Source organism: Hydra viridissima, unplaced genomic scaffold, assembly GCF_058129835.1.
Source record: "Hydra viridissima isolate aposymbiotic clone 2 unplaced genomic scaffold, HvirCarnegie_v1 scaffold_4, whole genome shotgun sequence".
Taxonomy (NCBI): Eukaryota; Metazoa; Cnidaria; class Hydrozoa; order Anthoathecata; family Hydridae; genus Hydra; species Hydra viridissima.
In genome coordinates, this window is record NW_028324303.1 from 12,534,472 (window position 1) to 12,559,442 (window position 24,971).

The 24,971-nt window shown below is 28.6% G+C and overlaps 3 protein-coding genes across 6 annotated transcripts; 2 read left to right on the forward strand and 1 right to left on the reverse strand.

The window, feature by feature from the left end:
- The first annotated feature begins 1,819 nt into the window (after positions 1–1,819).
- On the forward strand, positions 1,820–3,025 carry LOC145182459 (beta-1,3-galactosyltransferase 5-like). Its single transcript, XM_080057588.2, has one exon. The coding sequence runs from the start codon at positions 1,820–1,822 to the stop codon at positions 2,924–2,926; it is 1,107 nt and encodes a 368-aa protein (XP_079913714.2). The 3' UTR covers positions 2,927–3,025.
- A 22-nt stretch (positions 3,026–3,047) lies between these two features.
- LOC145182460 (tRNA-specific adenosine-34 deaminase regulatory subunit adat3-like) lies at positions 3,048–5,503 on the forward strand. 2 transcript variants are annotated; one of them, XM_080057589.2, is made up of 6 exons: positions 3,048–3,180; positions 3,352–3,483; positions 3,691–3,877; positions 4,137–4,233; positions 4,319–4,617; positions 4,964–5,503. In XM_080057589.2, exons 1-6 carry the CDS (start codon positions 3,126–3,128, stop codon positions 5,133–5,135), a joined length of 942 nt encoding a protein of 313 aa, XP_079913715.2. In that variant the 5' UTR covers positions 3,048–3,125; the 3' UTR covers positions 5,136–5,503. The 2 variants fall into 2 exon arrangements, with proteins under 2 accessions (XP_079913715.2, XP_089939782.1); XM_090083656.1 differs by lacking the exon at positions 3,048–3,180 and having other exon boundaries at positions 3,408–3,512.
- Positions 5,504–11,044: 5,541 nt separating this feature from the next.
- On the reverse strand, positions 11,045–23,423 carry LOC145182853 (uncharacterized). 3 transcript variants are annotated; one of them, XM_090083658.1, is made up of 15 exons: positions 23,267–23,307; positions 20,756–21,806; positions 18,670–18,888; positions 18,206–18,561; positions 17,891–17,975; positions 17,291–17,575; positions 17,038–17,111; positions 16,290–16,472; positions 15,999–16,175; positions 15,699–15,848; positions 15,391–15,474; positions 15,103–15,283; positions 13,265–13,325; positions 13,099–13,162; positions 11,045–11,652 (listed from the first exon to the last, which is right to left on the reverse strand). In XM_090083658.1, exons 2-15 carry the CDS (start codon positions 20,891–20,893, stop codon positions 11,607–11,609), a joined length of 2,103 nt encoding a protein of 700 aa, XP_089939784.1. In that variant the 5' UTR covers positions 20,894–21,806; positions 23,267–23,307; the 3' UTR covers positions 11,045–11,606. The 3 variants fall into 3 exon arrangements, with proteins under 3 accessions (XP_089939784.1, XP_089939785.1, XP_089939786.1); XM_090083659.1 differs by lacking the exon at positions 20,756–21,806 and having other exon boundaries at positions 23,267–23,423; XM_090083660.1 differs by lacking the exons at positions 20,756–21,806; positions 23,267–23,307 and adding an exon at positions 19,811–19,903.
- Positions 23,424–24,971: the final 1,548 nt, after the last annotated feature.

Consider the following 24,971-nt stretch of genomic DNA (forward strand, 5'->3'; position numbering starts at 1 on the left):
TCTTGTAGTTTTAGTTTAATGCAATCAAAACTTGCTCTGTTGAAGCTTGCCAATCTCCCTTGTAAACCTTCTGTGCCAAATGTCCCCAAAAATATTCAATTGGTCGTGCTTGAGGCACATTTGGGGGATTGGATTCTTTATCAACGTAATAGACATATTGGTCCATCCAATTTAGAGAATCTTTAGAATAATGAGACCTGCTAAATCTGGCCAAAATAAATAGTTAAAGTCTCCATGATACTTGTGAATAAATGTAAGAAGTCGTTTTTCTAAACATTCATTAATATAGATTGATGAATTGATCGCTACAGCCTTGGAAGTGTGAAGATTGTACAGCCTTGGAAGTCTTTTTTTCCTCCTCAGTGAACTACATCTCTTTTATGAAGTATATTCATGAAGATCTGCAATAAAATTTTATATAAATTACCAAAGAAAAAAAACATTCATGAACAATAAGTTGTCTCAAAAAAAAAATTGAAAAACCAATGTGTGGAAAATTAAAACTACTATCAAAATGTATTAGTAGTCGATAACAAAAATGTCAGCTCTCCAAATAAAAGGTTAAAAAGATGTTTTTAGACAATATCCCAATATATTATGATGGCACTTTGACTAGGGATGTTGCGTAAAAACACCTTTTCTTTTTAAAATCTTATTGCATTATTTATGGAGTTAGAGTGAATATTGAAAGATAAAATTTTATTTGGAAATGATAAAATCACTTTCGCAAGGTTAGTGATTTACTAGGGGAGAGGTGATAAATCAGAAGTAAGATAAATAATTTACTAAGATGAGGTGATAAATCAGCCACATATAAAACAAATTATAAAAATTTACAACAAAAATACACAACTAGGCTGTATAATTTTTATTACTATCGCTCAATACTCATGTAACACTACCCTACTAGGTGGAGCTGATAAATCAGCCATATATAAAACAAATTCTAAAGAATTTACGACAAAAAAACATAACTAGGTAATTTGTACTTGTATAATTTTTATCACTATCGCTCTATTCTCTTGTAACACTATCCAACTAGGAGGGAGGTGATAAATCAGAAGTAAGATAAATAATTTTCTAGAGGGAGATAATAAATCATAAGAAATTATAAAAAAATTACAACAAAAATACATCAGTAGTTTGTATAATTTTTATCACTATCGCTCAATACTTTTCTAACACTATTCTACTAGGGGGAGGTGATAAATCAGAAGTAAGATAAGTAATTTACTAGGGGGGGGGGGAGGGGGTGATAAATCAGAAGTAAGATAAGTAATTTACTAGGGGGGGGGGGGGGGAGGAGGTGATAAATCAGAAGTAAGATAAGTAATTTACTAGGGGGGGGGGGGGAGGAGGTGATAAACCAGAAGTAAGATAAGTAATTTACTAGGAGGAGGTGATAAATCAGCCACATATAAAACAAATTCTAAAGTATTTCTAAAAAAAATGCATAACTAGTTAATTTAAAATTATAAGTTATAATATAACTTATATCACTATTGTTTTTCTTTAAATACCTTTTAAAAATATAAAGTTGGAACATCACAACATGACCGAGTAAATTTAATTTCTAGAATTGTTGACCTTGTCTTTCCTTTTAGTTGTTGTTATTAAAGTTTATTGCGCTGAAACGGACGCATTAGGCACAATTCTAACAGCTATTATCTGAAAGCGCAACCTCGTTTTAGGTTTTCTATGGAGGGAGGTGATAAATCAGGCGGAGGTGATAAACTACTACAGTGCACTTCAAATCATATTTATGTGCTTCGGGTTCGTTAGAATGATTCCTCTGAATTTGACAAAGTAGTAATATAGCATGTTTGGTCGATATCGAATGACGAGATTATTATTGTTATTTATAGCAGCTGCTGTAATTGCAGTACTTTGTTTTTTCTTTTTAAGTTCCAGCTTTATTTTCAAGTTAAACCCTCTATATTCTCCTGCAGAAACAATTAAAAAACAAGCTGTTACATCAAATAAACCTTATACACATCTTATTCCTAAAACTCTCATTTCTCCAGAAATAAATTTAAGAAGAACTGAACTGTTACTTTTAATTAGCTCATCTCCATATAACTATGGGAGAAGAAATGCGATTCGTAATTCATGGGGAGATTGTGGCAATCTACATGGGCTGTACTATGAATCTAAGCTTATACCGAAAGAAGTTGCTTGCATGAGAGTATTCATGGTTGGGAGAATGGCTTCAAATGAAACAACTTTGTTTCATGAAGCTGAAACTTACAACGATATGATTATTGTAGATTATTTAGATACATATAAAACAATTACTTTTAAATTGCTTTCTGCCTTTAAGTGGGCTCATTATATTTTTCCAAATTATATACTTAAATCTGATGATGATGTTTTTGTGCACTTACCTCGTCTTATTCTGCAAGTTCTTTCATCCAAAACAAAACGCTTTTATGGAGGAGTCCCTTATCATGGTGGTAAAGTGATGAGAAATATAAACCACAAGCATTTTGTGTCTTATGAAGATTTTAATGAACCAAAATATCCTAGTTTTTGTCGTGGAGGCATGTATATTTTCTCTGGTGATCTTTTACCAGTGGTATTAAATGCTTCTGATGAGATTCCTATCTTTGGTGTTGATGATGCATTTGTGGGCATTATTATGCGAAATATTGGTGTGTCTCCACAGCGTATTAAAAAATTTGTGTATGTAGAGTTAAAAGGTTTCCTTGATTACACATCTGACTGTTTCCTGAGTACAGCAATTGCTTTGGGAGATGGTTTAACTGAATACCAAATTCTTAATATTCATAACCGTATCAAACTAATAGACTCTTCTTTGATTTCAAAATTTTCTTGTTTTCAGCTTGCTGAAGAGATTTTCTACATAATGCTTATTTCATCTGTGGCATTTGTTGTATATTTTTTGTTGTTTAAATGTTTATTGTAAATAATTGCTTTCATATTTCTTTAAATTTCTTAGAAATATATACTTCAAAAAATATTTAAGATAGAGATGATAATATAATAATGTAACATTTGGTAAAAATATGAATTTTTAAAATTCCCTGGTTTTGGCCAAACTTGGTTTCATGTTAAAGTTTTTTTTGATTAATAAATTAAAATAAATATTTTTAGATAAACTATGAATGTTGTTTTTTATCCCTATTTTAGCTGAAAATCTTACACAGTCAGTGTCAACTGGTTAGTTTCTTTTAGTTTACTGCTACATAAACTTGTTATTTTGAAGAGTTTCTACCTCTATTTTTATTAATAAAAGTGCTTAAATGATCTTGCCTAAACTAGTTTTTCACACATTATTTTTATCCTTTCACCTTGTAATTGAAATAAAAACTTCTTTTTTTTTTTTTTTAGTTTCTGTTTATGTTGGCATCATAAAGGAAAGGAGGTACACTAAACAAATTCTTGAAATTCTAAAAGAAAATTACCCTTTTGACTCATCATTAAATCATTTAAAGAGAATTAAGCCAGTTGATGATAAGCAAGGTAGTTAATTATGAATCACTGGTTGCAAGGTAGTTAATTATAAATCACTGCATACGAAAAGTGTCGATTGTTGTGATAAGTATCTTACAAAATTGTTATCTTTATTTAGAAAATATTAATAGTATTATATATCAATATTAAATAATAAAAAATAAATACAAAGTGAGACTTTGTATTTATCTTCACTTGGCTTTCTTTTTGTTTTAGAACTATTAGTCATTATTGGGTTGGTATCTTTAATTGGAAATGTGGGCTCCTTAACTGGAGATAATCGCTTGCATGGATATATTGAAACATTCTTTGAGTGCTGTGTACCTAAATCTCCTCCACTCACACGGAAGCAATTTCTAGAAGCATCTAAATATTGGCCAGTACAGTTTCATGAAAATAAATTGTATTGTTCTCTCGTTTTAATACACATGTTTTTGTGTTAGAAACTTAACAATATATCAATTTTAATATTTTAACTTTGGAATTATGTCACTTGTAATCTATAGAAGTAATATTTTCTAATATTATAATGTAATGAGTTTTAAGGCTATAGATGCACTATTTATGGAAAAAAAAGTTATCATTTTGATTACAAATATTATACTAATCCTCAAAAAAAAAAAAAAAACCAAATGCTCGATGCGGTTTTCCTTTTCTTGTAGACTAAAAGAAATTATCGATGGAACTAATTTTAAAGAAGTGGAAGTCAGGCAAAGCTTGGAACTGATGCATCTAGTGCAGGAAATATCAGCAAAAAAAGTATAGATTTATAACAAAGAATTTTTAACCTGTATTTCATAACTATTTTGAATTAAAATCAAACTTGTATATTTTAATTTTTTAGAACTCTTCTGCCGCTGTCATTGTGAACCCAGATACTAATTCAATTTTAGCGGCAGCACATGATTGCACAGAATCTGACCCCTTGAAGCATGCAGTTATGGTTGCTATAGATATGATAGCTTGGCTACAAGATAGTGGTGCTTATAACTTGAAATACAAGATTAATGACGATGGGTACTGTGTCATCGACTTTTCAGCTAATGATATCTCAGTTTCAAATAGTAAAATCTCTAAAAATTTAAAAACTGGATACCTTTGCACAGGATACGATATTTATCTATCCCATGAGCCTTGTGTAATGTAAGTACTTATCGTATTTCCTCCGTTATTAAATTTTTTAAATTACATCAAATTTTTCATTGTGTTTTTGTTACTTGGACTTTTTAAATTTAAAGAAGTATGGTCACTACGAATAAAAATGTATCGTTTTTTTTTTGTTTTTTTTTTTCAAGCATATACGCGTGGTAATTGATCAAAATTTTTTAAGATCTAGTAAAAGAATCTTAAAATCTCGATTAATTTCTTAGTTATTCCAAGTTAGTTTATCGTCATAGATGAAATGATTCTCATTTACTTGTTAATTATCGTGCCCATACTCCTTTAATTCAACAGCTAGATTAAAGTTAATGAATTCGCGTGAAATTAGGTGCAGCATGGCACTACTTCATAGTCGCATACGCAGAGTTTTCTTTCATAAATCAAATATCACGAATGGTGGGTTGCAGAGTGTGTTTAAAATACACTGTGAGGAAGGATTAAACCATCATTTTGAAGTTTACAAAATGGTAACGAACAAACGAAAACTTGACGATGCGTGATTTTACGATTTACATAGAGATTCATATTGACGAAAAGAAAACGACTATCGATTTACAAAATTTAATCGATTTGGCGAAGGTGAATTCCACAGGTTCTTTTCCTATCTGGTTTGAATTATTTTTTACTAGCTCGTTGTGCAGTTCTAAAAATGGCTCAAAAAATGATTCTTGAGAAATACTCAATACACTGATGTCAAGTGTTAATGTTTTTGAATTGATAGTCAGTATATTTTTCATAATACTGTCACGCTTCATTTTGATGATAAACTAACTGCGTTACAAATAGAGAAAAGTTTACTCGTAACGTCTCACAATGAGGTAGAAAGGTGAAAAATTATATGACCAAATATAAACATGTGATACATCAATACCAGCGTTTTTGGATCATAAGATTTAAATTTGTTATAAGAGAGAAACTTTCGTAATACGGAATACGCGCGTACACGTGTTAGATTTAATATCGCGCGCAAACAAAAAATTCAAATAAAAAATTTAGGTATTTAAGGCGCGTACTATAACACGCGTGTGCGTATTAGAGTCTTTTACACGCACAATGATTAACTTAATAAAATTTGGGTTCCTGAAACTAAAACGCGTACTTATACTAACTAAAATAAAAACTTGGGATTCAAAAAACCAAAGTATCGTCTTATCTTTTCAGATTTGTGTTTTTTTGAAACTAATAGATATTACAGAATCACTTCTGATCAAGAGGTATTAGTACTGTTTCGTAACATTTTGTCTAAATATCTTGGCTGTAGGTTCAATCTAACTTTGCGAATTTCCTTATTCAGAGCCTCCTGTGCCTCAGATATCTGAATCCCATGTTCTGGAAGCTCATGAACAGTCGGGGGAATCACATAACAAGAACACTTTTCTAGAGCCGTAGTTTCATAGCAATATTAACCAATTCTTTCAGAGTTCAACTCATATGTGGAGCAAACTGATGTTAGGATTTGCGGTCCTCAAACTGATAATTACATCAAATGCTTTTTAATAAACTAACAAGCCATGAGAATTTAACCAAACATTTTCAAAATAATCTAAGTCCAACTGACATTATCAAAATAAGTCCATATTTCAAAAAGGTTTATTTCGAGATCCTGTAAAGTAGCACTTTTTTTTATGCTTGTGATTTTATAGTGTCTATTTAATGATACAAATTTAACGAACACGATTTTTTTTGGAACGTGGGGCAGTTTTCCTTCGATTTCTCAAAATCAATTTACTTGGACTTAGAGCGTTTTGCAGATGGGCTCCTCAAATATCCTTCTATTTTTTACTGACGCTTCAGACAAAGATTTGGTAAAGTATGTTTTAATGTCCATATTGTACTCCAAATGTAAAATATACTCGAAAGATCTGAGCCAGCAAAGCAGAGTAGAAAGGCCCAAAGATTAAGCCTTTTCATTGACTGGTTTAGATCTGATCGATACTGGATTATTAAATTCACTGAGCTTAGCTCTACAAACATTATATGATCGAGAGGATAGAGTATTAGTGAGATCATTCACCACTTTACCATCAAATATTGATGTAGGGGTCTAGAATAATGTGTACTAGAGGGCTTCTTATTCAACCATACTGTTTCCTTCATGATGGTTAATTTAAGTTAAACAACTGTCTGAAAAAGACTTTGCTCGTTAACTTGGGCCTCGCCATTATTTGTATCAGAATATTTTTGTCTATACGCACTTTGATTGGAGGCACAATCAAAACCTCCTTTAAAGTGAAATACACCTTCAAACTTTCCCCCACTCTTAGCAAATACTCTCATTGTTTTGACATTCAGTAAAAATTGGTATCCTTGTCAGATTATGATTAAACACACTCTGTAGAATGTTTAATCATACTCTGATGAAGCAGATGTTTGTCATAACTACACCCACAGGATAACTTTTCTGTCTTTCATTCTAAATTTCATGAAGTGAAGGATAAATATCTGCTTCTGTATTATGGATGAACTTTTGATAACTTGATACTGTTCATCAAAAAGTTCACATTAAATTTTTAAGCTCAAGGCATCTTCACTCTTCATTTTTATCGAGAAACTAACCTCCATCTTTCATGTCTCCAGAAAGGATCTCCAGAGGCCTTTCTTATTGAAGCTAATGCTTCAGAAAGATGTTCAGCCAACTTGGCAACCTTAAACAAGATAATATTTAATACTTAAGTGAGTAAACTACTTTTTGGATTGGTTTGAATGCAATTGATCTTTTGCTTTTCTCACTTAAATCTTCCCAGCCTTTGTTCTTTCTACCTGGACCTGCTGCAACTTCTTTTCTGTTAACTGTTAGATATTTATCCAACCAGGTTCGCTCATGTTCCAGAAGTCTTGAGGAATGTTTCAGTAACTTGGATTTAGATTTACATTTACATTTAAATTTACAGTTTTGGACAAAAATCTTGTCATCAATATTTTCATGGTCTCGATCCTTCAATCTATTAAACTCAAGTAGAAGAGTCTCAAGTAAATTGTCTTGATTAGTTTCTAACTCTTGAATAATAAGAACTAAATGTATTCTTTTCATGATGAATATAACCAATTAAATATTATTCGTTATTTTGTACATAAGTTTTAATTTTAAACGTTAAATTCAGGCTGTAGACTGTCAAATCATGCAATTTTTGGTTTATGAGGTTTGAAAATTAGCATGATTTGTTTGAGCATGTGTTTGAGAATGCGAAATGTAACATTTAACTTTTTTTAAAAGGTTGTATATTGAATTGGCCAACTGATTTTTTTTTTTTTTTTTTTTTTCTGCTTTCATGTATATCTGTGAATAGAAAATGTTAAAGTACCATGGAATCTTGTGGAACGTCTTAGTTTTTCAACCGAACTTATGATTAAACAAATAAAAAAATCAATTTTGGGCACTTTTTTCAAAACCTTAGGAATGACAATCTAAAATCAAAATGCAGTGTCAAAAATTTTGTTCATAGTTACCAAATATCTTAAACATATGTCTTCAAATTAAATTTAGAAGATTAAATTTAGAAATTTAGTTTTTACTCAAATCAGCCTTAAATGCAGGGCTGTAGAGTCGGAGTCGGAGCTCATTTTGACTGGAGTCAGAGTAGGAAAAATTGTACCGACTCCGACTCCAGCTTAAAAAAAATCTTTCAAAGTTTCATAATTTTCATAAGGATTTTATAGATGTTGTTCATTAAAATTTTTATGTTCTGTCAGTCAAAGCACAAGTATCAAGCTCAAGCCCTCCAGTTGTTACAAAACAATAAGTTCCAGGATGCTCTGAAAGCTGTAGGATATCCAGATAATGGGAATTGTAGTTTGCAACAACTGGAGGACAAGGAGTTTGAAATGTTATTTTAAGGCCTTTAAAACAGTGATAAGCAATAGGGTATTTTGCTGCTTATCACTGAGAATCATACATCATCTCCCTTGCGCTCTCCTCTACCATCCCTTAAACTAGATAACTTTACGATGCCCCAACTCCCGACTTAAATTGTCTGACACTGTGCTACATATTCTCAGTAGAAAGCTAGGCTAGCCACCACCAAGTACCAAAGAGCTGCTCTAAACAGAAAGACTGTAAGTATTCAATTAACTTTGAATTAGAAAGACTGCAAGTATTCAATCAACTTTGTTTCTCTGGAGAGAGAGAGTATTAGAAAATTTGTGATTGAAGAAATCGTTAAACAAAAAGAAGAACTTAATGAATCTCTCAATGGACGCTTTGTGTTTCTTAAAAGAGTGAACTATTTTGCAATCAATGTCTGTTTTCTTTTTTGAAAAAAATAAAGCAGTTACCAAGACATTGGCAGTAAAAGACACCAAAGCTAATCACACCAGCGAATTTCTCCGGGTCTTAGTAGAAAAGATTCTTAAAGAATATGAACTTAAAGAAGAACAAGTACTTTCTGTCCAACTGACAATATTTCAAACATGATTTTGACAAATTCATAATGTTATTAGCGGCTGCATAAGAATTTATTGCATAACAAGAGTTCAGAAAAGTTGTTTGTTCAGAAATTGTTTTCTAATAAATATTGTTCAAAGCACTAAGTGGTTGGATTATTTGTATCATAGTGATGAAATAGCCAAATATTACCATTAAAATATTAAACTTTAACACAAATATTAGTATTAACAAATAGCCAGATGTTTACATTTTACTACAGTAAATTTGTTGTTACAAATTGGTTACTTATGAAAAAGTCGGAGTCGGGATTCGGAGTCGGGATTCGGTCCATAATAAAATCAAGGAGTCGCGAGTTTCATAATAAAAAAAAATAAAGTAATAAGTCTCAAGAGAAGGTGCAAAAAAAGGCGAATTCTTAAAAATAAACCAAAAAAAAATTAATTCTAGTCTCAAGAGAAGGTGCAAAAAAGGCGAATTCTTAAAAATAAACCAAAAAACAATTAATTCTAGTCTCAAGAGAAGGTGCAAAAAAAGGCGAATTCTTAAAAATAAACCAAAAAACAATTAATTTTAGTCTTTTGGGAGTATTAGTTACATTATAACTCAATTTAATAGTTCCTAGCTATTATTTTTTGGGGGTTTTTTTTTGCCAGTTTTTTTTTTTTTTTTGAATTTTGACTTACTATGCGTCTCTACTTTAAGGTTTGAACACCAAAAAATATAAAAAATGAATATAAAAATCTATTGATTATACTAATAAATTATTTAATTTTACTAATTATATTAATTAATAGATTTTGGGAAATTTTTCTTTAAAATTTTTTGTTGATTATAAAATAATTATAAGTTAATTATAGAATTCAGTGAAAAAGAAAAAGCCAAAAAGAGTTCATTATTATCGAAAGACATTTTTTTATAAAGTTGTTTACGAGAAGCGATGGAAATAGTTTTTTGTACAACGAAACATCGACTGAGATTCTACTGTATACCAGTTGTTTTTAAAAAAATGAACCGATAATCAAAAATGCAAACTCCAAAAAGTTTAAAATTGTCATCCCATTAAAATTAGGTTATTTTTTCAATGAATTTTTGGACAATAATAATATAAAATGAAAACAATGTATACCTGTAACTCTTAAACTGGTAAAAAAAAAAAGTCTATTTTTACTTACTGATGGCGTTGGCTGCAGACTTATTAAGATATTAAGTCAGCATAATTTTCACTTTTTATGTATGTATGTACGTACGTACGTATGTATGTATGCATTATCAAACTCCTTCTATAAAGTCTCAACGGGATTTAGAACTTCAGCTATGTCAGTTCAAAGTAATTTATTAGGTGTGAACCAATTTTTTGTAGCATTAGAAGTATTTAGGATAATTGATAGCTGACAATCCCTTTTGGTAGTTTTTCTTGGTTGACCGGATCTAAGTTGCGCTTCTAAAGTTCTCCTGCGTGTTTTTTAACTTAATCGATCCTCGTGCAAATTGTTTGAATACCTCAAACTGACGAGAAACTTTCGCTTTTATGATCTCACAATTAGGAAGAAAATCGTTAAAATGACATTAAAAAATGTGAAAGCAATTCTTGTGCTTTCGCACCATTTAATGTGACTTAAATAATTTTCAATAAAACTTTCTGAAACAATTTTATGTAAATTAAGAATTTTAAAAAGATGATTCAAAAGCGTAAAAAAACTATTGAACTCACTTTACTAAAAACTAAATGCAATTATCATAGTTCTTATAAAAAAAAAGAACTTCCTACCAATTAAAATTTAATTTTATGGGGTGTGTACATTTCACACACAAAGAATGGTTTAAATACTTTTGGCCTCTACTGGCCAAAAAAGTATGCATGGATTCTTAATGCAAATAATAACTAGCCTCGTATTAATGCAAATAATAAAAATATGCTAACTAGCCTCGTATTAACATAATCTTGTTACTTACTTGCTGGTTTATTTAGTTCTTTAAGATATCGAGGGAGTAATATGCTACCATTATTGTAAGAATATCAACAGATGAATAAATATTTTTATTCGTCACAAAACATTTACAGAACATAAACAGAACAGAAAATTTATCCTAAAAATATATATTAAATAAAAACAGAAAATTTGTCATTAAAAAAATGCGCTTAGTAAAAGTTAAAAAAATAAAACCTTCTACATGTTTAAAATCGAAACTAATTGTAAAAAAACAAATGTTATAAAATATATTTACAAAAGATTTAGTTTTTTAAATAAAATATTAGTGTAAAAAAATATCAAAAAAGGATTTAAACTGAAGTTGCCTAGAAAATTGAAATACTATAAATAATTACTAATATAAGTAAAAATTTTAAAACATTAAAAAAAAAAATCTTGTGCAAACCAATAAACGAGGAAATAGGAATTGATAAAAATACAATAAAATATTGAGTGAAGATAATTTAAATTTAAATACAACATTCCTCAGTTAAAAAACAAAGCATTTGAAGTTTTCATATAAGTAATAATAAAAACTCTTTTTTTAAAAACTAAAAATGATTCACAAAACATTTATTAAAATACAGAAAAAATTATGAAACGATAAAAAATTGAAGTTAATAATCCAGTTTTTTTTTTAATATTCGCTTCTCAACCATGTTTCTAAAGAAAGTAAATTTTATTCATTAATGTATATATTTTTTTGAAGCTCCCTAAATGTTTCTGACAGCATTAACAAGGCTGCATGTAAGGCAAAATATTTTTATCTTGAAATTTTGATACAATAAATGCACATTACTCAATATTTTTTAATATATTTACATTTCTGAACTCTTTCAGATGTACTTTCAGAAAACATGTAGTAGAAAAATGATTTCAAAAACAATCAATTTTTTTCTATATTTTTTTATTTGGATTTATTTCCAACACCATCTTTTACACTAAAAAAATACATCAAACATTAGATTTTTAAGTGAGAGGTTTAGTACCCTATTGTAATTACCAGAATAAAAATAGAATAATTTATACAAAATTTGGTCCTTAGGTTACAAGAGTTGGGTTCAACTTAATTTCAAAAAAGTTCACACAAGCCATGTGTTATTGTAATTTTAAATTTCTCACCTCTTAAATCAGATTTTCATTAATATTGGCACCTGTGGATTTAAACCACCATAAAATTTAATTGCAAATAACTTTAAAATAGATTTAAACCACCATAAAATTTAATTGCAATTTGCTTTATTTGCTTAAAAGAAAAGACTTTTACAACAGCTCTTTGGTGATTTTGGCTGGAATGAATAACTAGCACACTGATCATATAAACAGAGGAAACTTAAATATCCAGTATTATATTTACCTTAAACTAAAATTTATCTGGATAGCCTTTCTGCTTCAATGTAGCTTCCATCTGGTTAGTTAAACTTTCAAATAGAGCTTAACAGCATCCCATATTTAACCATTTATTCTTACAATTTAAGTCAAATTTTTGACTTCCATTCAATCACTAATTTTTTATATTGATATCCGGGCTCTACACTATTATTTAATTATATGTTCAGAACAAAAACTACTTATATCTTGATTTTTCACCTATTGCTTCACTAAAAAGTATATTTTATTTTACACACCAGTTTACATACACCAGTTTTCTAGAGCAAATAAAAAATGCCTGTGGTTCATCCTAGATACCAATATATTCTGGTATCTCAGATTTTTCATATTTTTATTACACAGGATTGCTCAGGTGTAACCAGGTCTAGTTGTTGACCTAAAACACATTTCACTAGAACTTTAAAGATTAAGTTAACATATTTTAGGGTAATGAAATACTTGAATATTTGACTGATATTTTTATTCTTTCTGAAGTAAAGAGATAATGTGCAAACTATTTGTCAAGGGTTCTGTGTGAAAACTTTGACAAGTATTGTATAAACCCAGATTATAATTATAATCATGTATGCATAATCAAATATTTATCATAAATAAAAACAGTACAAAAGCATTATCATAAGAGTATGCTAATTTAAACTTCAGCACTGTAGTTAAAAAATGATAAGTAATTTGTGAACTGACACTTTTTTTCTATTTAAAAGAATTTAAGAAACATACTGAATAACTCCTTTTGTTTTGTCATCCCCTTCTGCATGTAACAAATCCCAATCTCTTAGTAAATCTATAACAAACAACCATAATATAACAGAAAAAAATTGCATTTTAAGATAAAACTAAATATAAGAAATTAAACCTACATTAAAAAAGATATTTATACTCTTACCTTCAAACATTTCCGCACGACTCACAAAAATTCCATCCTTGTAATATTTTAAACGGTTGTTCTAAAAATAGAACACTTTATTTGATGTTGCAGGTTTGAAAGAATTTATGTCAATCAGAAACAGGGATTGGGAAAGATGTGGGTGGAGTGTAGGTGGGAAAGGATATTTAACCTTTCCTCCTTTTCCCATCTTGCTTATGCCAATTTATATAGATAATTTTATGCCAAGTGGATCAGGTGTCTCAAATACACTACAAAATACTTGACGGAAAAAGTATTTAAATTACAAGATTAAATTCTTTAAAAGTATTTAAATTACATATTTAAAATACTTTCCAACACTATGTATGTATGTATGTATGTATGTATGCATGCATGCATGCATGCATGTATGTATGTATGTATGTATGTATGTATGTATGTATGTATGTATGTATGTATGTATGTATGTATGTATGTATGTATGTATGTATGTATGTATGTATGTATGTATGCATGTATGTATGTATGTAAAACTTTGTCTTTAGATTTTTGGAAAGTCTTTTTATTGCCCTAACTTTCAAAAAGCTTTTTCAAAAGTCTAAAAAAAGCTAAACTTTTATGAAGTTCTCTTGTTCAAAAGAATTTTAATGATGAAGCTATAAAAAAGTAAAACCTTTTCAAAAGATGATAATTGGACTTTTTAAAAAAGGTTAGCTGTTTTCAAAAATGCAGCTTTGAAAAAGCTAAACTTTTTTCAAAAAAACACTTTTTCTTATTTTAAAACATGTACTTTCTTATTCAAAACATGTATTGTTTTCAAAATTTATGATGGAAATTCAAGTTATTTTTAAAGATTTGAAAAAGTCAAATTATTTGAACAAGAGAGTTTCATAAAAGCTTAGCTTTTATGAAGCTTTCTTTATTTTACTGATGCTTAGCTTTTATAAAGCACATCTTTATTTTAGTGATACCAGCAAAAAAAAAAAGCTTTTTTTTTTTGCTGGTATCACTAAAATAAAGATGTGCTTCACAAATGACTGATAAGGATGTGGGAGAACCAGTTTATTAAAAGTAATCCTCAAAAACCAAGAAAACGAAATATTGCTTTCTTTACTTACTGTTATGTATATATATATATATATATATATATATATATATATATATATATATATATATATATATATATATATATATAAAACAACTAAAAATTCAAGCTACCAATCTTTAAATAATGTCTTGAACATTCCTTTTCATTGTGACTATAAGAATAGTTTTTTAATCTAACAAATCTTTTTCTATTTAAATATCAATTTATAACTTTTTTTTGACTATTTATATAATATAAATTCATTAACTTTGTAATTAAGTATAAAAAAATTTTAAAAAAAGAGAAAACTTATATTCATAAAAATAATTTATTTGAAATCAGTAGCTTAAGACTACTTATTTTCATTATTTATTACAACTTTTACAATATCAAGTCTTTTTTATAATATTTTCCTGGAGCTTTTTATAATATTTTCCTGGAGCTTTGCAAGTAAAGATCTTAATTAATATTTTAAAAATTCCAGAAAGATTTTTATTAGGACTAAAAAAAGAATTGTATTGTTCTTAAAAGGAATTTTATTAATGAAATACTAAAATAAAATATTTAAAGCAATCAATGAAACAAAATCAAGCAAAGCATCAATGCATCAAACAAAAGTACAATCTATCAAAGTATCAAACAAAAGTTCAATTTTCTAATATAGAAAATCTGGTATATGGCGTTTACAAATCTTCATTTTGTTAAAAATTAACATAAACTTAGAACCTTAAAAGTGAAAACACAAAATATTATTTAAAAAACTTATTACCATTGATTTAAACCAACTTCGCTCCATCTGGGTTATAATTTTTGCTTTGTCAATGTCTAACTGCATTGCTGCATCTGCTTGTGCCATTTCAAAACGATAACTTAACTGACCAATAAGTATATTCGCCATGATAACAATAATGGTAAACATATTACACAGAATCAAGAACAAAAGCAAAATGCTAAAAGGATAAAAAAGAAGACTTTACAACCATACTCACATTTTAAATTCTAAATAAGGTTTGTTTTTTTTACAAACTTTTTTAAAAGAATGAATAATATTCTCTACTGATAGCCACTATAATCATCTGCAAACTCTTTTCCTTCTGATATTGCTCGTATGCCCTTCAAAAGTACAGACCAATAGTTAAACCTAAATAGTTACAGGTTTTATAAATTAGAATAGGTGAACTTAAATTGAAAACAAGCTTACAAATAATACTTTTTAACACAATTACTTGAAAAGATTATTTAAAACATTGTATTTTTACAATATTTCTTAAAAAGTCATTTTAAATTAAGACTTTTTTTTTTCAAAGGAAATCTATTACTCTAGAATTAACAGAAATTGAACATTTCTGATTAGCAAAATCATACATTGTGTTGGGATCAGAGGCACTAGAAGCACTAATGGCCATAAAGATACTTCCAGCAAATGCAAATAGCACCACACAAAAAACAACAGAAAATTTTGTAATATCCGTGTAAACAATTCTAGCAAATGTTTTTGTATAGACGCCATATGTCCTAAAAATGTCACAAAATACAAATCCATATATGTATATATTTGAATAGTTTGTTAATTTGTTCATTAGATAATTAATACTGAATACTTGTTTTTATTTATAAGATTCAAACCAAAATAAAGTTAAAAATATTATTTGGGAAAGCACTTACTCAGAAGTTAGGAAGTATTCAAAAACACGAATGAAATTAAGAAAGTAAGCAACACTTCCTACAGCTCTGGTAATAGATGGATTAGTATAAAAATGCAACCAAACTAACACTATTATAAGCAGTAAGCCAATAAAGTTAATTACATTGTAAAATGCTTTGAGGTAAACTAATGGGTCTCTAAATGAAAAAAATAGTTACATTTACATCAAGAAATATTAACTATTAAGCACCATAAAAGGTTTACATTTCACACATAAAATTTATGTAATTCAAGGATATGTTTATACATACTTGATCAACTCCAAAATCGCAGAAATAAGATATACAAAGGTAAATAATAGAGTGGCAACTTGGCAGAATACTCTAAATTTATCTACTTGAGAAACAGAGACAAATGGGTTCTTTGTACTTGCATATAGAATGAACGCTAAAGACATGATAAGCAGAAAAACCAAGTACGTAAAAAAATGCACCCTGCATGTTAAAAGGAAAAGCTGATTATTAGTAAGAACACTAATAGTAGTAACAACAATATTAACAATAGTTAAAAAAAAAAAAGAAAAGACTGCTTTATTCTTGCTTTTAAAACATAATAGCTCAATGCTTTTAGTAAAATATCTTGCATAACTAATAAACAAAAATTTAGTTTCACTATAAGCACCATTTCAAATAATATAAACATTAAAGAAGATATTCACTGAATACTTCCTTATTATTTAATCTATAAAATATTTGATAATTTATTATTTAATTTTATTAATTCTTACAACTATTCTGTAAACCTTCTGTAAACCTTAAATTTACCTTACCTTAAATCTGTTAGGACAGCCAGTTAATTTAAAAATTGAAAGCTACTGACTGACTGAAAAATTTACAACTAAATTTTTAAAATAAACTGAAACTTTTTGGAAAAGAAATAAACACACAGTATACATGGATGCTACTGTATTACAACTTAAGTTATTCAAATAAACTTGTTCAATAAATTTCTAAACTATATAAAAAAGATATTCACAATTAAAAAATGAAAAACTCATACCTCGTTAAATAACTTCCATAGTTGTTCCACTTCTGTCGTACTAACTGACGCACTAGTGGATGCTTAATAGGGTCCTAATAAAGGGTTTATAACTTGTAAGAACAAGAAAAAATATATTTATTTTTGCTTTATTCTTTATGTTTATTGTATGAGATATTCTTTTTACAAAAAATACAATAAACAACACCACGATATATCACCATATAGCCTTTCTTTTTCAAATAGAAAACAGAAAAACCATATTATTGCTTACTAGGCTATCATCCAAATTAGCATAATTTGCAATTACATAGAGTGGTGATTTAGTGAAATGCTTGAAGTCTTGATTAAGTACTCCTTGCTTGTTACCATTTTTAAAGATTTTTGCAGGTCTACCTTCACTATCACCATCCAAAATACGGAAATAGAAGTTAAATCGTAATGGCATTTGTGGCATTTTTGACCAAGCTTCTTCTTCCTTTTTTTTTTGCTGTTCATCCCTGATTATGTAAGGAAAATCTGGGTTGATACAAGAATCTAAAACTGCAAGGACAGTTTCCTAAAATAAAAATCATCATCAATCATCATCATTCAATCATTACTCATCATCACTCAATCATCAATCATCATCATTTAATCATCATTCAATCATCATCATCAACCATCATCATTTAATCATCATCAACCATCATCATTTAATCATCATCATCATTTAATCATCATTTAATCATCATCATCATCATCATCATCATCATCATCATCATCATCATCATCATCATCATCATCATCATCATCATCATCATCATCATCATCATCATCATCATCATCATCAATCATCAATCATCAATCATCATTCAATCTTCAATCATCATACCTTCATAGTGCCAATCTCAATTAATTCTCCTAAGCTGTATTTTCCTGGGCTTGATACACTTTCATTGGCAAAAAGGTCACGAACTCTATTTAAAATGTTATAAAAATACTTTTGAATTTAAATATTGACAGTTATTTTCCTTAATTCAAACCAATAGGAAATACAGATGCATAATTGCGGCAGAAAAAATACTTTTAAGACCTTTGATCACATGAAGATAACATTTTTTAGCTTCTAGACAGTGAGCTTAAACAATTTAAACAATCTCATATGGTTTTTGAATAATAAATAAATGTTAAATTCCACCCAACAAACCTTTCATTAAGCATAGATTTCATTAACAAAGAGCAGATTTTATCATGCTTTCTGTCCAAAGCAATTTCAACAGGAATTCGTCTTGGGTTACTTTTTTGTGGAAAATCTTTTCTACAAACAGAATTTGGATACAACAGTAAATACTTTTGAGCTATTTCATAGAAATTATTTTCTGCTGCAAGATGAAGTATTGTTGTTTGTAATTGAGAACCATTTTCACACTTTATCAATTCTTTATATAAAGGTTTGTAAGATTCTGGGACAACTACTTCTTTCTCTGAGTCTTCTTTAGTTAGTGGAAAAATTGGATAACCATCAAAATCCTCTTGAAGTAAAATATCAGCAAAATCTGTAAGCTTAAAAAAAAATAAATTTGCTGTAATATCAATTTAGAACAATACACCACAAAGATATTGAAGAATTAATAGCTTTAAGTTTTATACAATATTTAATATAAAGTTTACTTGTGAAACAAAACTATCCAGCATTTCTAACTCATTGTTTTCAGTAACAAAGCTCTTAAATTTTTCATATTCAGTTGTCATTAAAACAACCAGAATATCTTTTTCTTTGTTTGTTTCGGCATAACGCTTCTTTAACAACTCTAAACGAAGTCTTGTTTCCACTTTAATCCAGGTGATCTCAGGGTTCTTTTTATTTTCTCTTTCAAAGCATTCAATCACCTAAAACATGAATCTTATTATCTCAAGAAACAAGAACTTGAAAGAGTTGGTTCTGGATTACCTTAAAGGAATTCCCAAAGTAATTTTAAATTTTAAATAGCTATTTATTTAAAGAGGAGTATAAAGTCTGAAGAAAATAGCTTTAATACTTCTATTTTCTTTTAAATAGAGAGTCAAAATTTAAAATTTGTAAAATTAAATTTTAAATATATTTTCCTTGAGTCTTTACTAAGATACAGATAATAATAATCTTTTTGTATTGTAATAAATATTTAAAAACAGCACTCATTTTTTATGTACTCAGAGGTTTTTTAAATTACTTGTTAAAAATGGTCATGCAGCATATTTTTTGGCAGATAAACTAATTTCTTTAAGTGTTCTTCTTCAGTCCAGCCAAATTTTATACCCCCAAAAACTTTACAAAAAGTGTCATTAATCTCTCTGTTTGAACAAGATTTTTTGCAACAACCTACTAGAGTTAGCTTTTTTTTTTTTTTTTTTACTATTACTTTGACTAAACTTTATATCTGCTCCATTAAATAATTTAGAGTTTGGGACACACTAAAAATCAAACCACTTCTCTCTGTGAAAATTCATAGTTAATCATTTGAAGTGCTGTTTTACTTCAATTATCTTTACTTAAATGGCCATATGGTAGTTGTACACTATATTTTATATTTACAAATGTAAATTATTTTATCAAAGTAAACTTATTTGTTTAATAACTTTAATTACAACATAAACAAATGATTATCTAAATATTTGTACAGTTAAAAACAACTTGTTTATTTAAGAAAGAGTTTATTGACAAAGTCTTTTAAAACTGATATAAAACAATATGAAAATTTTTGTGATGTATAAAAAACAAATAAAATTTATGTTTATTGATATCTTTAAAAAAAAAAAATAAAGAATATTCTACTTAAATTGTCCAGTAGTTTATTCATAAACATTGAGGCCTCCTTGCTTGAAACTTTCAAAGTAAGTTTTATTGTATTGTATTTTATTCTAAATAGCAATAATAGTATTTTTCCTTAAAACATTTTAAACGAAACACTAGAAATGTGTAATACACTAGAAATCTTTTCAATAAAAATTTCTGTAAATCTTTAGAATTTTGATATAATCAATTAAAATTAAGAGTATTCTTTAATTTTTTTAGATTTACTGCTTGCTTAGATAATTCATGAAAAGAATAAATGGAAACAAAATTTGTGCATACAATTTTTTTTATAATTGGTAGGTTTGGATGCCACTGCAATATTTCAGCATGCAAAGTCATGTACTTTCCTTTAATCCATGCTGTGCAAATATTGTATGGGGGAGCACTTATCCCCACAACTAAATTACAAATTTGTAAGATTGCTACTCAAAGAGAAATAATTTAGTAAAAGTTAATTGTTAATGTAAATCTTTTTCTTACAAGAAAAAAAAATAAAAATACTTGATGTATGTAACTTCAATTACTTTTTAAAATTATTTACTTAAAATATCAACTTAAAATATTTGGCCTCAAATTCAAAATTTTCTTAAATAGGCCTTAAATATAAATTTTTTTTAAAAAATGTCTCATTAAAAACAAACATACAAACAAAAAAACAGGACAAATTTATTGTTAAAAGAAACTACTAATTCAATTGGCTCAATTTTAAAACTTGCACTATAAACAACATTGATAGGGACTTTGTGAAAGGGATAGCATTAAAGATAATTTTAAAAAACTAAACACATTTTCTTTGATCTCTTTTTCTAGTCAAAAACTTGAAAATAGAAAGGGTTTTCAATAACTTAATATAACCAATAACCAATATAAACAGCCCTATTTCTTTAAGACATCAATAAACAAAATTAAAATATAAGATATTACTTGCTCCCAAAAGTTCTCTCTCACTTTATAATCTTCATTAAATGGATTCAAGGGATCTATATCAATAACTACACCTGTAGTTAAACCGCTAACGTTCATTAAGGGAACAGATTCAGTATTTGAACCGTAGGTTGACATTTATCTTTGTTTAAAGTAGGAGCTAAAATATATATACTGTAACACTCTAAAATATTTTTACAGCTATATATCAAGAATAGGGTGAAGTTACAATTATCGTTATGCGCGCGCGTGAAAATACAAAAAGTACAAATCCACAATTAATTAGCTAAATAATTTAAGATAATTACAACAGAAATATAACTAACTATAAATTTATACATTTATTTAAATACTGTATGCGACTTATATATAAACATGTAATTAAAAAAATCAAGTTTACAAATAAGTAGAACGCTTAAGTTCTTTTTTTTTAGACGAATTCATTTTACCGGCTTTTACCAAATTTGAATAAAGGGTGTAGTTTCTAAATGTTACATGAGCTTACATCCTTTTTTCTTCTTCGTTCCCTTATTGTACTCCTCAACAACCACGTCTGGTTGACGAGTGAGCCGACATCGAGTTAATATCAGTTTAGCTTTACTAGAATCAATATTTTTGCCATCAACAGCTATTTCATCAATGTACTCAAGATCTTTTAAGTAATCAGGTGGGGAAGTTATTTGAGTAGAAGACAGTAATACAATTTTGCTTTTTTCTTTAGTGAGGCAACCTTCGGTGCGAATGAACTTATTAAGTATCTCCTTTACTCCAGGCATTTTTATATATTCGTTGTCGCAATTGCCATTCTCAATATATAAATGCAAGCTCTCAGAATTCACCAAAAACAAGCGGTTCAAATGTTGATTCAACAATCTATCGAGTTTCTCTGAATAAGTGACTAAGTCAGTATACTCATGTTGTACATCTGAAAGTTGAAATGATTTTAGAGTTTGATCCTCCTCTAAAGTCAGCAAAAGATTTTTAACGAACTCTTCGTGGGAATCTTCAAGAGAAATTATCAGAACGTAATTCAAACCAGACATAATTTTACCTAAGAAGATTTGCACACAATACCTAAAGTTAAGGGGAAAAAAAAAAAAAAAAAGTCGAGTAAAAAATTATAAAACTCGTTGCATCAACAACATGCATCATTGGATTTTGATGATGCGTGTTGATGAGGAAAGAGAGTGCTTATCTATAGAGCACATGCTAAATACCATAGGTTAGCCGCGGTATTTAGCATGTGCTCAAGTATACTTTTTACAAATAATATGCTCTGAATATTCATCGAGAGTTTTTCGTTGCGCTAATTCAAAAAGGAAAACACCATGACGAAGACCATTACATGTTTCGAACGGCTGCTTTCCTGATACTAATAGAGTTAGATGACCACGGAACTTTCAGTCTCAAAGTATACACACGTATAGACGTATAAATGAAACGTGGTTTAAAAATGTTCTCCAAAAACAGATGGCGTAAATCTAAAAGCCATTTTGATGTTTTGCTTAAACAAATCGCCGCAGCTCGTTCAGCCTTTTAAAGTAAAATAATAAGTCAACAGATGGTGCGGATGATAGTATCTCCACGTACTTTCTAACCATAAAAATAAACTGAAGAATATTTTAAACGAATTTTCACACAAAGAAAAAAACTTGTGTAATTTATCTGTTTGTTATTAAAAAGAGTTCAACACATTCCTTTCGGAAATAAATCTGGACAGCACATGCATAGATGTTTTTATTTCAGAAAAAAAAAATCAAATTATGATCGTGCTAAAAGTTTTTGACAACTCAGAATTTTAAGTTAATTCAAAGTCAACATAAAACGATGGAAAAATAAACTGAACATTTTTTTTTTTTTTTTAAGTTTGTGAAATGTTTTTTTATTACGAAATTTTCTTTTCGGAAGAAAAAATATTAAGAGTACTTTAATTTTAATAACAAGTCAGCTTTTGTTGATGTTCTGTTAGTTAGACCGAAGTGATATTAAGGGTGTCGCACAAAAAAGCAAATTAGCGCAATAAAAAACAAGAAAATAAGCACTTTAGTGACTCAGTCTGAAGACTAAATTCGAGTAAAAATTATTTTTTTCTATCTTGATACCGAGTCATAAAAGATATCTATTCAAATGTAAAATAATTAATCGATTTTATTTGTTTCTTTAAAAAAAATTTTTTGAAAATAATTTAGCTGTTCGAACATCTAAGCGCAAAATAACTCTTTTATTTGTTAAGCGTAAAAGTTTGCTTAGTCAATCATTTATTTTAGTAAATAAAGAATTCAAAATAGCTTGCATGGGCAAACATCAGTAACTTGTTCTCTTATTTAGTCTTAAGTTAATCTATATTTAGTGTATTATCAGGAAAGTGTAGTCGTTAAAAATGGAAAGTTGCTTATATTTTTCTTATAAATCAAGAGCTTTTTGACTCTAGAGAAAATTGTTATTCTCAAAACATAACGAGCATAAAATAACGAATGTTTTATTAAATGTGCTTTCAAAAACGAATCTTACTTTATTTCTCTTTCGCTCTTCGGTAAGCGCCTTCACTAAGTAAATAAGGTTAAACTCATTCATAATTTAGAAGCAACGTAAAAACTTTTCGCTTTCTCTCTTTGTCCAGACTTCTAGATTCCAGACATTCTTATCTCCGCTTAAAAAAACAAAAAGCGTTAAAATTCGGCATGCTCAATTCGTTAATATGCTTGGTTAAATTTTTACACCTAAATTACGAAAGTTTTTATTTATTACTAAAAAAATGTAAAACATAAACAAATAAATTTCAAGTATATGAGTAAACATGATTATTTATAAATTGTATCTAATACCAAGTTAGAATTGTGTATATTTAGTTATTTATTTGAATTTTGAATTTACCTTAACCTTAATAATTCGGTGGGAGGAGAGGGGAAATCTTATAGCTAAGATTTCCCCCTCCTGATTTAAATTTTATATATATATATATATATATATATATATATATATATATATATATATATATATATATATATATATATATATATATATATATATATATACAGTATAAACTTATCTTTTCTGAATTTTACAATATTCTTATTAATGATTTCGCAAATGTTAAAAGAAAAAATAAAGCATATTTATGTGAACAATAGAGTGGTATTTTATTTTAACGCTTAGATCGAAATTTCGAAGTTTTGTCGCGCGAAACTTAATTATTCTTTTGCTTTCAGAACTTAATGACTTTTTTCAATAAAACAATTTTAGATAATGACTTTTTATAAAATAAAAAAAAGTTTTCGCACGGCACTAATGTTGCGTGACGCAACGCATTTAAAAAGGTTTTATTGCAAATAATTTTTTCGGTATTCTGGTGGATAGCGCACAACCCATTGTTGATAATTCTTTGTGTTTTAATTTTGCTGTATCCTATATTCTCATATCCTGTTGGAATATAATTTTGGCAAGAAGAGGGTAAAAAGCAAGCTTCAGAGTCTCTGAAGTCTCGTTTATGATACTACCATCAACGATACTTCGAAGTTGGTATCGGAAAAAACCATCCTTCTGAGACTGGTACCAATTCAGAATCGGTATCGTTAGTCGGGTATCGTAAAAAATGACTGACTTTGATGCTTAGCAAGTAGAATCAATCCATGATGAAACATGTTTCTCCAGGATGGTGATGTACATATTGGTGTTGATATTTTGACAGAAAAGTTGATGAATACGTAGTATTTTTTTTGCAATAATTTACTCATCTTCGTTGTTGCTTTACTCCTGCGAGGCTTTCTTTTGATATGATCAAAATTCTTGAACGGATTAACAACTTTTTTACGACGTGCACCGTGTGATTACTGGCTCCGGCGATTTTAAAAACGACGATGTTAACACCAGCGACAAAGAACTCGAAGAGTGGCTAAGCAATTTTTGAAGAGACTGAGTTGGAGACGTTAACGGATTAGATTCATGCTAAACTCAAGTGGAGCTCCCTGAAACCTTGGGAATGACTCAACATACGATTTCAAATCGACTATAGGACATTGGATTGTGCGAAAACAAGGAAATCGGGTTGAGATGAAACGTCCCCCAATATACCAAAAGACATGACAAATTGTTCTTTAAGCATGACAACGTTCGGCCACATTTTGGAGGTGCTTTAATGTGATGCCCTACCTCACCCGATGTATTCAGCAGATATTACTTTTTCCGACTACCACTTGTTTTGGTCGATTATTGGATT

Coding starts and splice junctions, on each gene's coding strand:
- LOC145182459 (XM_080057588.2), top strand. CDS start 1,820: ATGTTTGGTCGATATCGAATGACGAGATTATTATTGTTATTTATAGCA.
- LOC145182460 (XM_080057589.2), top strand. CDS start 3,126: ATGTTGTTTTTTATCCCTATTTTAGCTGAAAATCTTACACAGTCAGTG. Junction 3,484..3,690: donor GCCAGTTGATGATAAGCAAG/GTAGTTAATTAT, acceptor TTTTTGTTTTAG/AACTATTAGTCATTATTGGG. Junction 4,618..4,963: donor TCCCATGAGCCTTGTGTAAT/GTAAGTACTTAT, acceptor GCGTGAAATTAG/GTGCAGCATGGCACTACTTC.
- LOC145182853 (XM_090083658.1), bottom strand. CDS start 20,893: ATGTCAACCTACGGTTCAAATACTGAATCTGTTCCCTTAATGAACGTT. Junction 17,576..17,890: donor TTGAGATTGGCACTATGAAG/GTATGATGATTG, acceptor TTTTTATTTTAG/GAAACTGTCCTTGCAGTTTT. Junction 13,163..13,264: donor TCGTGCGGAAATGTTTGAAG/GTAAGAGTATAA, acceptor TGTTTGTTATAG/ATTTACTAAGAGATTGGGAT.